This window comes from Arachis ipaensis, chromosome B04, assembly GCF_000816755.2.
Source record: "Arachis ipaensis cultivar K30076 chromosome B04, Araip1.1, whole genome shotgun sequence".
NCBI classification, from domain to species: Eukaryota; Viridiplantae; Streptophyta; class Magnoliopsida; order Fabales; family Fabaceae; genus Arachis; species Arachis ipaensis.
The window spans coordinates 83505283-83519199 of NC_029788.2; the positions used below are offsets into that span (position 1 = coordinate 83505283).

Below are 13917 nucleotides of genomic sequence, written 5' to 3' on the forward strand. Positions count from 1 at the left end.
CTAGTTAAAATATACTAAAAATATACTAAAAACAATGCCAAAAAGCGTATAAATTATCCGCTCATCAGGGAGGGTGCAAGGTTTGGAGAGCTGCACCTTGAGGTAGGCATGAAGTTCGAATCTAAATGGGAATTTAGAGAAGCTGTGAGAGAATATACAATCCAAGAGGATAGAAGCATAAAGATAGTGAAAAATGATAACATAAGGTGTAGGACGGTGTGTAAGGTCAAAGAGTGCCCATGGGTGGCTTATGCATCAAGAGACCATGAAGACACCTGTTGGCAAATTAAGACATTCAATGATGACCACACCTGCCCAAGAGAGGACAAGAATAGGGCTGCCAACAGGAATTGGGTATGCAGCAAGCTTGTGAAGAAGGTGAGAAAGTATCCATAGCGAAAAACAAGGTAAAGCTGCAGAATCACACTGGGAAGCTCACACCTGTTATAAAGAGCAGGCTGGAAAAGGTTAGGAAAGAATCTAAGCATTGGAAGCCTATTTGGACTGGGGATAACGGATACAAAAAATTTGAGGTGCACGGACATCCAACTAACCATGTTGTGGACATAGGAAAAAGATTGTGCACATGCCAATTTTGGATGCTAACGGGTAAGTTAATTGTCTTTATGCATTTTACTTACTTCAACCATAACTATTATCATGGTTCATGTCACTGTTTGGCACCTGCAGGTATTCTGTGTGTGCACGCTTGTGCTGCCCTCTCTCGTGTGAATAAGCAGCCAGAAGACTTCTGTCACAGATGGCTGACCATGGAATCATACAGGAAAACTTATAACCACCACATTAATCCAATTCCGGGTCAACCAATGTGGGAAAAAGCAGAGGACTGTAACAGGCCACATGCCCCTAAAATCAAGACAAAACCTGGAAAACTAAAGATGAAGAGGAGGATGGATGCGGATGAGAAGAGTGGTTTTGGAACTAAGAAGCCTAAAGTTGACCCAAAACTGTCGGGCAACACTGCAGACGGTGTACACCTAAAGAGACAGCTGAGTGCCTTTACATGCAGTTACTGTGGTGAAAAAGGGCATACGAAGAGAGCCTGCAAAAAGAAGAGAGATGCTGATGCTGCTACTGCCGCTGCTGCTGCTGTAGCTGCCGCTGCCGCTGTAGCTGCCGCTGCCGCTGCCGCCGAGGCGGCTGAGAAGAAGAAAAATGATGAAGTACATCATGTGCTTGAGCAGCCTGTTCAGCAGCCCCAAGACGATTCTGGCCAAGCAGATTTGGAAAGCAATCCCCAGGAGATCGACTTAACTCAGCCTATTGCTTCTGAGCAAGAGGATTTTGAAAAGGTAAATAAAATATAACATTTGAGTATTTTATTATTTCCATGCATAAATAATACTTAATGCCACTTATTTCTCCTATAGGATCCTGGACCGAAAAGACCTTCGAAGCTGTCACCAAGAAGACGATCCTCTCTGCCGCCAACCGCACCGACAGTGAACCCCTTGCAGGGTGCATCTTTAGCAACATCTTCAAAGTTTGCCAAATTGATGCAGTTCATCCCAACGCCAGGATTTAAGCCCCCAAGAAAGAAGAACTGAATACTTTAGATATATATACTTAGGAGTTTCTGTTTTGTTTTGTGTTATTAGTCTTTAACATCGTATAATGACTAGATGGTGAACTGTGATCCAAAGGCCTTTTTGGTATGCCTTGGCCTTGCTTTTGATGAAACTATAGATAGCAGCATAATGATTTCTAGGCTGCCTTTTACCTTCAACTTTTGTTGTTTTTTGATAAACAATGGAATTAATGTTAATATACTATACTATGTGGTTTACCATTCAAGAAGCAGTTTTTTTTATTTTTTTTTTTCATAAACAATGGAATTTATCTTAACAAGATCACCAACAACACTGTCAATACATACACAGCTAACACTAACAACTGGGTAATCACTTTTTGCATCTGGACATCCTCCTCCAACCTTCGAAGCCTCCAATCAAAGTTGATCTTCACTTCATCACCACACGATTCTGACTTTTCAACCTGTTCCTCATTCACAGAATCTGCCCACACAAAAAGCCCGCACCATCTCTTCCCACTTGTCTGTAACCAATAAAGGATCAAAGTTTAGAGATGAACAACACAAGAACAGTCAGGGGAGGAGAATCATAACAACACAAGAACAGTCAGGGGAGGAGAATCATAACAACACAAGTAATTATTCTAACGTACATTATAATTGGGGCAACCATAGAACGGTTTATTCGGATTCGAATCTGTGCCAAACCATCTGAGAACTGGCCGACAGCCACAGCCGCACCATTCTGGCGGGGCTGATCTTCTGCTCTTTGTTTGCGTTCTAGTCCGGTTCCAGCTAGATGGGGAATGAATAGAGCTTCCACCTGCAGTGCTACCTCCACCCATCATCGACATGAGTAGCAGCCCCAGATGGGAGTGTATGAACAGTAAGAAGTGTATGAAAGAAGAAGAAGAAGAGATGAACAAGACGAAGAGGGGAAGTATCTGAGAATTTGGGGATTTAGGGTTACATATAATAAGAGGGACCAATCTGGGTAAAAATTGGAACTTAGCTAGCTCAGCTAGCCATTGGGACCCGTCCCACGTGGCAATCCGAGGCCACGTCAGCGCTCAGGTGATGAATCATCACCTGAAATATGGCCAGGGACTAGTTTGAGTGCTCGGAGCTCTATCTGGAGGACTACAATAGGAAAATCGGGATCTTAGGGATTACTATGAGTAATTGCATGAATCTCAGGGACTACTATGGGTATTTATTCCAATTTCTTTACTAGTTGATTTGTTCAATTTGTTTACAAGGAGTTCAATTTGTTCCGTTATTACTATCTGATAACTTCCATTTGTTCAATTTGTTAAGGTAGGTACTCTATTCTCTAATCCAAATTTCGATCCATTATGTTAGGGCTTTTTCACCATATCTATTTTGGAATCTTCTGCAACCACAGAAATCTACTAATTAGATTTTCTCACTAGAAAAACACACGAGCCTGCAAAAATGACTTACGATAGTTTTTCTGGTTCTTTTTTCTTCTGCAAAAAAACCTTGAATATACCGAGTTATTATGAAGCTTAAATTTGTAATATATCTCTTTGTCAGTTAGCTCCATATTTATCTAGAAGTTAGTTTAGTTAGTGGCAGGAATAGAAGATTGAGATCTCTCTCTACACATAGCAGAATCTTGAAGCTTCTTCTCTGTTCTTTCTATTCTCTCCTCACACATAAGCTCTATTTTAATTTAGTAATTTATATATTTGGTATTTGGTGATTTTATGTCTTGCATGTCATTTTTTAATAACAGAAATTGCTAGCTGTAATAGATGAACTTGAAGCATTGTGACCTGAATTTAAACTCCTTGGGAACAAATTGAACAATTGGAGGTAAATCCTAGCTGTAATAGCTGTAATATTATTCTACTCTCTTGCTCCTTGGGGCCGTTGCTTCTTTGCTCTGCTCTCTCTTGTTTGTGATTCTGCTAGGAGAAACCTTGAAAGCATGCTTATAATTTTATGGTCCTAGTGCAACTTTTTATCAGGACTCTTTTGGTTTTTAATTCTGTCCCTTTGGAAAGCTTTAATTTCAGAATCTTAGATGCTTCTTTGCTTCATCAAGGGCTGATTTTGACTAATTTGTTAGAATGCGAACTTCTGAATTTGTCTTTAAATTTATTAGATGTTTAGATGACTCTGAATTTACTGTTGAATTTGTCTGTAAATAGGTGGTTTTGCTGGGTGAAAATTTTTGAAATATGAGAATGTTGTTTTCCTCTATATTCCATGAACACCCTTCTCCTTTACATGCTTTTTTATTTTAACACTACATTTAGATTTGTGAGATCTTAACTTTAATGATGACATCATTGTTTTCTCTTAATCATATGCTGAATGCCCATGTTTAGTGATTAAGATAAAATATTTGCAAGAATATTATTAATTATTAATGTACAGTTTTATTTTGTGTCTACCTAACAAATTTTTTAGTTTGGACCTACCCTTATTTTCACCTCATTTGTGTATCCCCCAAGGTTTCTAAAATTTGTTTTAGATCCAGCACCTTTTCTGGATTATTAGTTACACACATTGGTAGTTAGTACCTATTTGGGTTTGGAGAAATTTAAGATTTTGACTCAATCCCATTTACCATTTGACAATCCACTTTTGTATAATTCACTTCCCATTTTCTATTTTTCTTCATTCCATGTTGTTATCTCTGGTTTGAACATTGGATTGTGTTCAGTTCTCTTCTGTTCTTCTTTGACTACTGAATATAGAGACTGAGATCAAAAGGAGGGTGTCTGATTTGAACTGCAGAATATAGGGAGTTTCATTTAACAAGTTTCAGTTTTTTGTTCGTTACATCTGACATATTTTTAAGTGTCCCTGTCCTGTTTCACTTACTATTGTTTTCTCTCAGATCTATGCTGCAACTGTATCAGCAAAAAACTAGAAATGGTATGTTCGTATTTATTGTTTTCTTTTCCCATCTGTTTTTGCTGTTGGGCAAGAGGGATTGCAGGTTTTGGTCTCCAATTACTGCTTTCTCATTAACTGATATTTTTACAGATACCTATAAAAACTTAACAATGAAAATTAATAAGAAGTGGAACTTTTCTCAATTAAAGAAAGGAAAGGGGCTGGGGGTGGGTTCAATTATAAAACCCTGTTTGTCTAACTGTTTTTCTTATGATTTCGGCAGAGGATGCTCAGCTGACTCCTATTTTACGTCTTGGAGCTGGAGCATGTGCTGGAATAATTGCCATGTCCGCAACTTACCCAATGGATATGGTTCGAGGCAGGATAACTGTACATGTACATCTTTACCTTCATTTTTCTTTTTACCAATTGCTTGGTTTGCAAATCACATAGAGAGAAGATATAACATTGGTTTTCTTCGTGTTCTTTGTGCTCTACTGCTCTTAATATTTATAGTATGCTTTTTGTTGTATTTGCAGACAGAGAAGTCCCCTTACCAATACAGAGGGATGTTCCATGCTTTGACAACTGTGCTTAGGGAAGAATGCCCACGTGCTTTATATAAGGGTTGGCTTCCTTCAGTCATTGGAGTTGTGAGTGATCTTTTCATTTTTACTTCTTTACAAAGTTGATGATTACAGTCATGATCATAATGGCAAATATGACAAACCTTAATATTGTGCTTGGGCAATTCATGCAACTGATATAATTAACTCCCTAAAGTTCCCCACCCCCTCCTCTCATGCTGTAGTGGCTGTAGTGCTGTTATTAGAATTAATGCTTTCTTATTTTAATTGTTTTCATGTTTTCCAGGTTCCATATTGTTGGTGGGTCCCCAACCAAGTGGGGTCCACAAGTTTTAAAAGAAAAAAATAAATAAAGAAAGTGGCATATAAGCCACGGAGGGAGAGAGAACGAGAGGCTTGGCTTTCTCATTTACAAAACAAAGAAAAATGGAACAGTGCGGCGTCGAAGAGGAGAAGAATTTGGGGGAAAAGGGCATACCAACCTTAATCACATTGACTTGGTAAACTTGCTCCATTTCTTATGAAATTTTAATATGTTATTCCTAGTGTAGAGATGAACATTATGATATAACTTGCTAGTTGTATTGCCTTCTCTTTTGCCTGATTTGAGATACCCACTTTGTGGAGGATTTATGTTGATTCCACCAGTTTTGGTGATGTATTTTGTTGATTGTTGAGATGCCCTAGTGTCACTAGGAAGACTGTTTGTGTACCCATTATTCTGATAGTGGAAGATTTTTCTGGACTAGGTCCCGTGGGTTTTTTGTCCCTCTTTTGGGAGTTTTTCCACGTTAAAATTCTGGTGTCTGATAATTTAATTTCTGCCATTATAATTGTTGCTTGGAGTATCTTTGGTATTGCCTATTTAATCGCACAGGTTGTGGAAAAATTATTTCTGGTGCTTCTGCTATTAGACACGTTCTTGTTTTAAACCTGTGTTGAGTTTTCCCAACAAAGTGGTATCCAGAGCTTTGGTTGTTTATTTCTGTGCTGATTAAATGGAGGAAAATACTCATGGACCGAATATGGTCAAATTGAATTCCCAAAATTATTCAATTTGGAAGACCCTCATGGAAGATATGATGTATAGTAAGAACTTGTATGATCTTGTGGAGGGAGATAAATCCAAAAGTACTAAATCTGATGCTGAATGGAAGAAGCTGAATCGGAAGGCAGTTGCTTTGATTAGGCAATGACTTGATCTTAGCGTGTATCCACATGTTAACACCGAAACGAACGCTGAGAAGATATGGATGAAATTGAAGGAGTTATATGAGAGAAAGAATGTGCAAAACAAAGCATTCTTGATTTGGAAGCTTGTCAATATGAAGTATGTTGAAGGTAAATCAATGCCGAAGCACTTGAGCATTTTTTAGGAGACGGTGAACCAACTGACAAATAATGAAATCACTTTGAATGATGAGTTGCAAGTCTTGTTGTTGTTGAGCTCTTTTCCTGATAGTTGGGAAGTTCTGGTTGTGACACTAACTAATTCAGCTCCAAAAAAAAAAGTTGACGTTAGCAATGGTTAAAGAGAGTATGTTGAATGAAGAAGCCAGAAGAAGAGAGCGAGGTTTGACTAATGCCTCTTCCTAGTCAGAAGCACTTGTTTCAGAGTCACGGAGGAGAAGTCAAAGTAGAAAACCTCACAGCTCTGACAGGTCAGAGAGTCGAAGCAAGTTAAGAGGAAAGTACAAGCCAAGAAAAGAGTTCATTTGTCACCATTGTGCCAAGCCAGGGCATATCAAGAGGTATTGTAGGTTCTTGAAAAGAGAACAATCAAGAGGAAGGAACGAAGAAAAAGGTAAAGATAGTGATAAAGAAACTGCTGCTATTGTTTATGAAGATGTTCTTATCACATATGATGAAAGTTATGTGAATCTTGTCTGTGATGATTCCACTTGGATTATAGACTTTGGTGCCTCATGTCATGTCACTCCAAAACGTGAATTTTTCACTTCCTATACTGCTGGAAATTTTAGCAAGATCAAATTGGGAGATAAAGGAGTGTGTGATATCATTGGTATGGGTGATTTGTGGCTTGAAACCAACATGGGATGCAAGTTGTAGTTGAAGAATGTTAGGCATGCACCAGATATACGGTTCAATCTCATTTCAGTGAAGGCATTGGATCAAGAGGGATATTGCACTTCTTTTGGTAGTGGAAAATGCAAGATTACCAAAGGGGCTCTCATTGTTGCTAGAGAAGACAATAGTCTCACTACTCTCTACCGGTTGCAAGCAAAGTTGTGCAAAGAAGATGTGAATGTAGCTAATGATTCCTCTTCTGATTTGTGGCATATACGTCTTGGTCACTTGAGCGAGAAATGACTAAGCGTCTTAGCCAAAAAGCACTCACTTCCCGTGAAAGGTACAACTTTAAATACTTGCACTCATTGTTTTGTTGGAAAGCATGCTAGAGTATCATTTCATAATTCTGGACCTCATAGGAGATCACATGTTCTAGATTTAGTTCACACTGATGTTTGCACTATAGATGCTAAAACACTAGGTGGTGCATCATATTTTGTTACTTTCATTGATGATTATTCTCGAAAAGTGTGAGCTTTTGTTTTGAAATCTAAAGACCAGGTGCTCGGAATTTTCAAACACTTTCATGCAAGTGTTGAAAGAAAAACAGGAAGGAAATTAAAATGTGTTCGAGCAGATAATGGTGGTGAATACAGGGGTCCATTTGAAGAGTATTGTAAAGGACATGGGATCAAGCTTGAGAAAATGGTTCCTAAGACTCCTCAACATAATGGAGTTGCTGAGAGAATGAATCGCACTATCAATGATAGAGTCAGGTGTATGCTCTCTCATGCAAAGTTGCCTAAATCCTTTTGGGGTGAAGCAATGAGGACTGCAGTAGATTTGATCAACCTTTCTTCTTCAGCTGTTCCACTAAATGGTGATGTTCCAGAGAAAGTTTGGAGAGGGAAAGATGTCTCCTATAGTCACTTGAGAGTGTTTGGCTGCAGAGCTTTTGTTTACATTCCAAGAGATGAAAGGTCTAAACTTGATGGAAAGTCAAAGCAGTGTATCTTCATGGGTTATGGTCACGAAGACTTTGGTTACAGATTGTGGGATCCGGTGAGCAAGAAGATAATTAGAAGCCGAGATGTGATTTTTCTTGAAGACCAAACTATGGAAGATCTTGAGAAGACAGATAAGCCAACAGTAACTGTTAGATGTTCTGCTGCTGATGAACCTGGTCCTTCCACTAGACCTCCTGTTGATGGGGGAGATGTACAAGTTGATAATGATGGTGATGATTTGCATGAACCTACACCTCAACCTGAGGTGCCAGATGTTGAAGTTTCACCTAAACCACCAGTTGAGCCTGAATTGAGAAGATCTACTAGAGAGCGTCATCCTTCTCAGAAATACTCTCTTCATGAGTATGTGATGAACACTGAGACTGGGGAGCCAGACAGCTACCAGGAAGCTATGTCTGATGAGCATAAGGAAGATTAGTTGAAGGCCATGCAAGAAAAAATGAAATCCTTGTATGAGAATCATACTTTTGAATTGGTGAAGTTGCCGAAGGGTAAGAGAGCATTCAAGAATAAATGGGTGTTCAAGTTGAAAGTGGATGAAAATGTCTCACGGCCAAGGTACAAAGCTCGATTGGTTGTGAAAGGTTTTAAGCAAAAGAAAGGTATTGATTTTGAGGAGATTTTCTCTCCAGTTGTGAAGATGTCCTCTATTTGAGTTGTGCTTGGATTAGCGGCTAGCTTGAATTTAGAGGTTGAGCAGCTTGATGTGAAGACTGCATTCCTTCACGGTGACATAGATAAAGAAATCTATATGGACAACCAGAGGGTTTCGAGGTTAAAGGAAAGGAGCACCTTGTATGCAAGTTGAAGAAGAGCTTATATGGGTTGAAGCAAGTGCCAAGGCAGTGGTACACGAAGTTTGATTCCTTCATAGAAGGTCATGGGTATAGTAAGACTTCTTCTGATCATTGTGTCTATGTTAAAAATTCTCTGATGGTGATTTTATAATTCTTTTGCTTTATGTTGATGACATGTTGATTGTTGGTCATGACACTAAGAAGATTGAAAGTCTTAAGAAAGACTTGAACATATCCTTTGCTATGAAGGATTTGGATCCTACAAAGAAAATTCTTGGCATGAGTATCACTCGTGACAGGAAGAATGGAAAAAAATTGTGGTTGTCGCAGCAGAAGTACATTGAGAATGTTTTAGAGAGGTTTAGCATGAGTAGTTCCAAACCTGTTAGTACTCTACTTACTAGTCATTTCAAGCTGAGTTCGCAGCAATGTCCTACAAGTGAGAAAGAGAAAGCAGAAATGAAGAAGATTCCATATGCATCTGCAGTTGGCAGTTTGATGTATACTATGGTTTGCACCATGCTGGATATTGCTCATGTTGTTGGAGTTGTTAGTCGGTTCTCTCTAATCCTGGCAAGCAGTGAAGTGGATTCTCAGATACCTTAATGGTACTTCCAAAGTTTGTTTATGCTTTGGGAGTGTCCAACCTGTGTTGGATGGTTACACAGATGCAGATATGACTGGGGATCTTGATTCAAGGAAGTCTACTTCTGGTTATATGATGACTTTTGTAGGGGGAGCTGTGTCATGGCAATCTCGACTTCAAAAATGTGTTGCTTTGTCTACTACAGAGGCAGAATACATTGCTGTTGTTGAAGCTTCTAAGGAACTCTTGTGGATGAAGAAAATTCTACAAGAGTTAGGCATCAATCAAGAGAAGTTTGTGTTATTCTGTGACAGTCAGAGTGCTAGCCATCTCAACAAGAATCCGACGTTTCATTCCAGATCGAAGCACATAGAGATGAGGTATCATTGGATACGTCAAGCGCTTGAGATGAAGTCATATGCACTTGAAAAGATCAATACTGATGATAATGGTTCAGATATGATGACTAAGAGTTTACCTGCAGTGAAGTTTGATTACTGCAAAGAGAAGGTGGACTTAGTAGAGCAGCCTATCCCCACTTGAGTTGGTGAGGGGAGATTTGTTGGTGGATCCCCAACCAAGTGGGACCCACAAGTTTTAAAAGAAAAAAAAAATAAACAAAGAAAGTGGCATATAAGCCACGGAGGGAGAGAGAACGAGAGGCTTGGCTCTCTCATTTACAAAACAAAGAAAAAAGGAATAGTGCGGCGTCGAAGAGGAGAAGAATTTGGGGGAAAAGGGCATGCCAACCTTGATCATATTGACTTGGTAAACTTGCTCCATTTCTTATAAAATTTTAGTATGTTATTCCTGGTGTAGAGATGAACATTAGGATATAACTTACTAGTTGTATTGCCTTCTCTTTTGCCTAATTTGAGATACCCACTTTGTGGAGGGTTTATGTTGATTTCACCAGTTTTGGTGATGTATTTTGTTGATTGTTGAGATGCCCTAGTGTCACTAGGAAGACTGTTTGTGTACCCATTATTCTGATAGTGGAAGATTTTTCTAGACTAGGTCCCGTAGATTTTTTGCCCCTCTTTTGGGGGTTTTCCCATGTTAAAATTCTAGTGTCTGATAATTTAATTTCTGTCATTATAATTGTTGCTTGGAGTATCTTTGATATTACCTATTTAATCGCACAGGTTGTGAAAAAATTATTTCTGGTGCTTCCGCTGTTAGACAGGTTCTTGTTTTAAACCTGTGTTGAGTTTTCCCAACACATATGTAGGTCTAAACTTTGCTGTTTGAGTCTTTGAAAGATTGGTTAGTTAAATCCAATCCATTTGGTCTAGTGCAAGATTTTGAGTTGAGTGTGACAACTCGCCTGGCATGTGGTGCTGCAGCTGGAACTGTTGGGCAAACTGTTGCTTATCCCCTTGATGTCATTCGTCGACGAATGCAGATGGTGGGGTGGAACCATGCTGCCTCTGTTGTAGCAGGCGATGGAAGGATAAAGGCCCCACTTGAATATACTAGCATGGTTGATGCATTTAGGAAAACTGTTCGGTATGAAGGAGTTGGTGCATTATACAAGGGTCTGGTGCCCAATTTTGTAAATGTAAATCTTTATGTTAATATGCTCATGAATCATCTAGTTTTGCAAAATCTGGTTGCTATATCCAACTTGATTGTAGATTTACTTTGTGCTGCTCACTTTGTCACATGATGACTTGGTGTCAGTTGTGTGATTAGCCCATCATTTGTTGGTGTTTCCCCACTAGTTAATACTTCAAACTTAACAAGCTTCTACCCAGTTGCATTGTCTCTACTTATCTGAAGTTTCTGTGGTCTGATTCAAGAAATGATATGTTGGCCTTGGATTTTCCACCCTTGTCTACTCACTAGTGCTGTCCTATTTTGAAGAGTCATGAGTTATTTATAACTAATTTGGGTTGCAGTCCGTAGCCACACAAATCAATGAACAAGTGCATAGCAGCCTCTTTGTAGGATGTGATAAACTGAAGAAATTGTAATATTTCGATTTGTTTAATGCCTTACTAGATGGTTGGTGCTTATGGATGATCTCAATTCTCATTTACACTAGCCAATTTTCGAAGGCCTTAATTTTCCCATGTTGCTAAAACCATTCTTCAACTCTATATTGCAGGTCGTCCCATCCATAGCAATTGCATTTGTAACAAATGAGGTGGTGAAGGACGTTTTAGGAGTGGAGTTCAGAATATCAGACTGAAGGATATATCAGTTTGCCTGTTTGGGGGTTTTTGGTAGGCAAGGGGATGCAGAGATGGCAAATTAGGGCTATTTTCTTGTTTTTCATCTCTCTATAAATGAATTCCCTTGTTTCCTATTTGTATTTCCTTGGGAACATCCTGTAGCATTAGCTTCTTATTCATCTTCTCTGGCAATAACTGTTGTGGAAAAACAATACAACGACTGAACGACATATGTGCTTGGCTTTTTCTGCACGAGTGAAGAAAGCATTTTTACTGCTGGAGTTTCGCTCCTCCATAGCTCTCCAGAGTGTATTCATTATTATGACTTGCTTTCTCGTGCGAATTTTTAAGCTGCCAGACTTGCACAAACAATAACCCTGGCTTTTTTTTTTTTTTCTTTTTACTTCATGTTTGCTTTTAAAATAACGTGATATTAGTTTGCTTTTATTAGTAGTTGATTGCAATTGGTGCTTTTTGTTATATTTCTGTAAGTAATCGTCTTGATTCCTCTTTTTGCTCATTCAATATACAAATGGTCCAGGTTTGTTAACTGATTGGGTGGAAGAGTGTTCGAAATGTAAGCTGAATTCTTCCTTCATCGAATTATTGGTTCTAGTGGAAGAAATCTATATACTGCCTTTTGAATCTAAATTGTGGCAATTATTTGTATAGGAGTGGCTATATATGCCTAGAACATGATAGAATATATCCTATGTTTACAATACCAATTGTTGGGATCAAAACCGATTACTATGTTCCAGTACAAATTTTTGTTACTTTGAATTCAGTATAAATGTATAATGAACGGCTTATCTGATTCTAGGACTTGCGTAACATATTATTACCGTGTATTTGAATGAACTTGGTTTTCATTCAAAGATAATTTATAGTTGTTATAAACCCAACATAGTTTTTACCTTTTACATTTTAGCCAAAAATAACAGAATTAAAACGGTAAGAAGCAGTCTAAGAGAGACTTCTTGTGTGCACAAGAAATGGCATCTGGAAAACAATGCAAGGAGATTGCCATAGCCTAGGTACAAGACTTCCCTATCTCCTTCATCCATTTTGTGATCAATGGCTTCTAAAACAGAAGGTGTTGGTGTTCCCGTAAGAATATGTACGAAAGCACTGGCAAAAGTTTTGCGAACGGTTCTCTGTAATCGTTGATTTAACTTGTGTAATTGTAATCCACGCCCACGTACAAGTAGAACGATACTTTTCTTCACATTTTTCTTCCATGCCTGAATAAAAGATAACAAACATGCCTAGTCTTTGACGTGAATGACTTGATGCTACAATTTCTACGTGTTATAGTATTGAGTTTCCATTTTATTAAATCCCCATAATCCTAGACAAATAATTAGCTTCCTTATTATAATACTCTCATTTTTTAGTATATATATTTGGATATTTCATATTCAGATATATTAATTAATAGAAAGGGTGAGAATGGCAGGTACCTGGAATCTCTAATGGTAGTTTGAAATCTTGATGGAAAGGATCTCCTGCCAAGCTTAGGATCATTTCTCTTGTCTTGTATTCTTGATAGGGTGCATGCCTTGGCCACAGGAACCTGCTCCTTTTCCCTTCTGATGTGGGTGCTCTCCTTATCTTCGTCTTCTTCTCCTTCTCCTTCTTCAATGCACTCATCGGTTGAAATGTATATTAAGGAAAGGAATACAAGCAGCATGTTCAGATCCGCAAGGGACGTGTTTGGCTGCTGCTGCGTTTGTGTTTGTGAATGTGAATGTAAATGTAAATGGAACTCTCCATCTTTCTCTTCTTCCAACCCATAATCTCCCCCGGTAATCACTCTTTCTTTCTCTGCCTCTCCCATGTTTACAAATTTGTTTTACTATATGCAATTATTATTACTTATTATTGTAACGCGTGCTTTATAACGTTCATGCTTAATTCAAACTTGTTTTCTTTTGGAATAAACAGGTCATGATACAACAATGCATGCCCACCAAAAGGCAGATCCTAAATTGAGTTACAAGAAATATGGATAAATTTCTTTCTCAAATCCATGGTTCCGATTTTATATTCTCCTATTTCAGAATGAGAGGTACTTATCAATCACTTCCTTTGGTTCATAATAATCCAACACAAACGAGGGGGAAAACGGGGCAACAAAACAGCTAAACTACTAGATTTTTTATTTTTATATTAATACTTTTGGTTATATTATATTAGATTAATTTATTTTTGGTCACCAAAAAAAGATTAATTTATTTTTGGTGTTTTTTTATTTTCCAATTTAAAAGAATATATTTTTTTAACTT

At 38.2% G+C, this 13917-nt stretch overlaps 1 protein-coding gene and 1 pseudogene across 1 annotated transcript; one reads left to right on the forward strand and one right to left on the reverse strand.

The window, feature by feature from the left end:
- LOC107639437 lies at nucleotides 2762–12179 on the forward strand (annotated as a pseudogene).
- On the reverse strand, nucleotides 11984–13771 carry LOC110271111. Its single transcript, XM_021121287.1, has 2 exons — nucleotides 13093–13771; nucleotides 11984–12873 (listed from the first exon to the last, which is right to left on the reverse strand). Exons 1-2 carry the CDS (start codon nucleotides 13467–13469, stop codon nucleotides 12855–12857), a joined length of 396 nt encoding a protein of 131 aa, XP_020976946.1. The 5' UTR covers nucleotides 13470–13771; the 3' UTR covers nucleotides 11984–12854.

Excerpts from the sequence above, each read along its gene's own strand:
- LOC110271111 (XM_021121287.1), bottom strand. The coding sequence starts at position 13,469 with ATGGGAGAGGCAGAGAAAGAAAGAGTGATTACCGGGGGAGATTATGGG.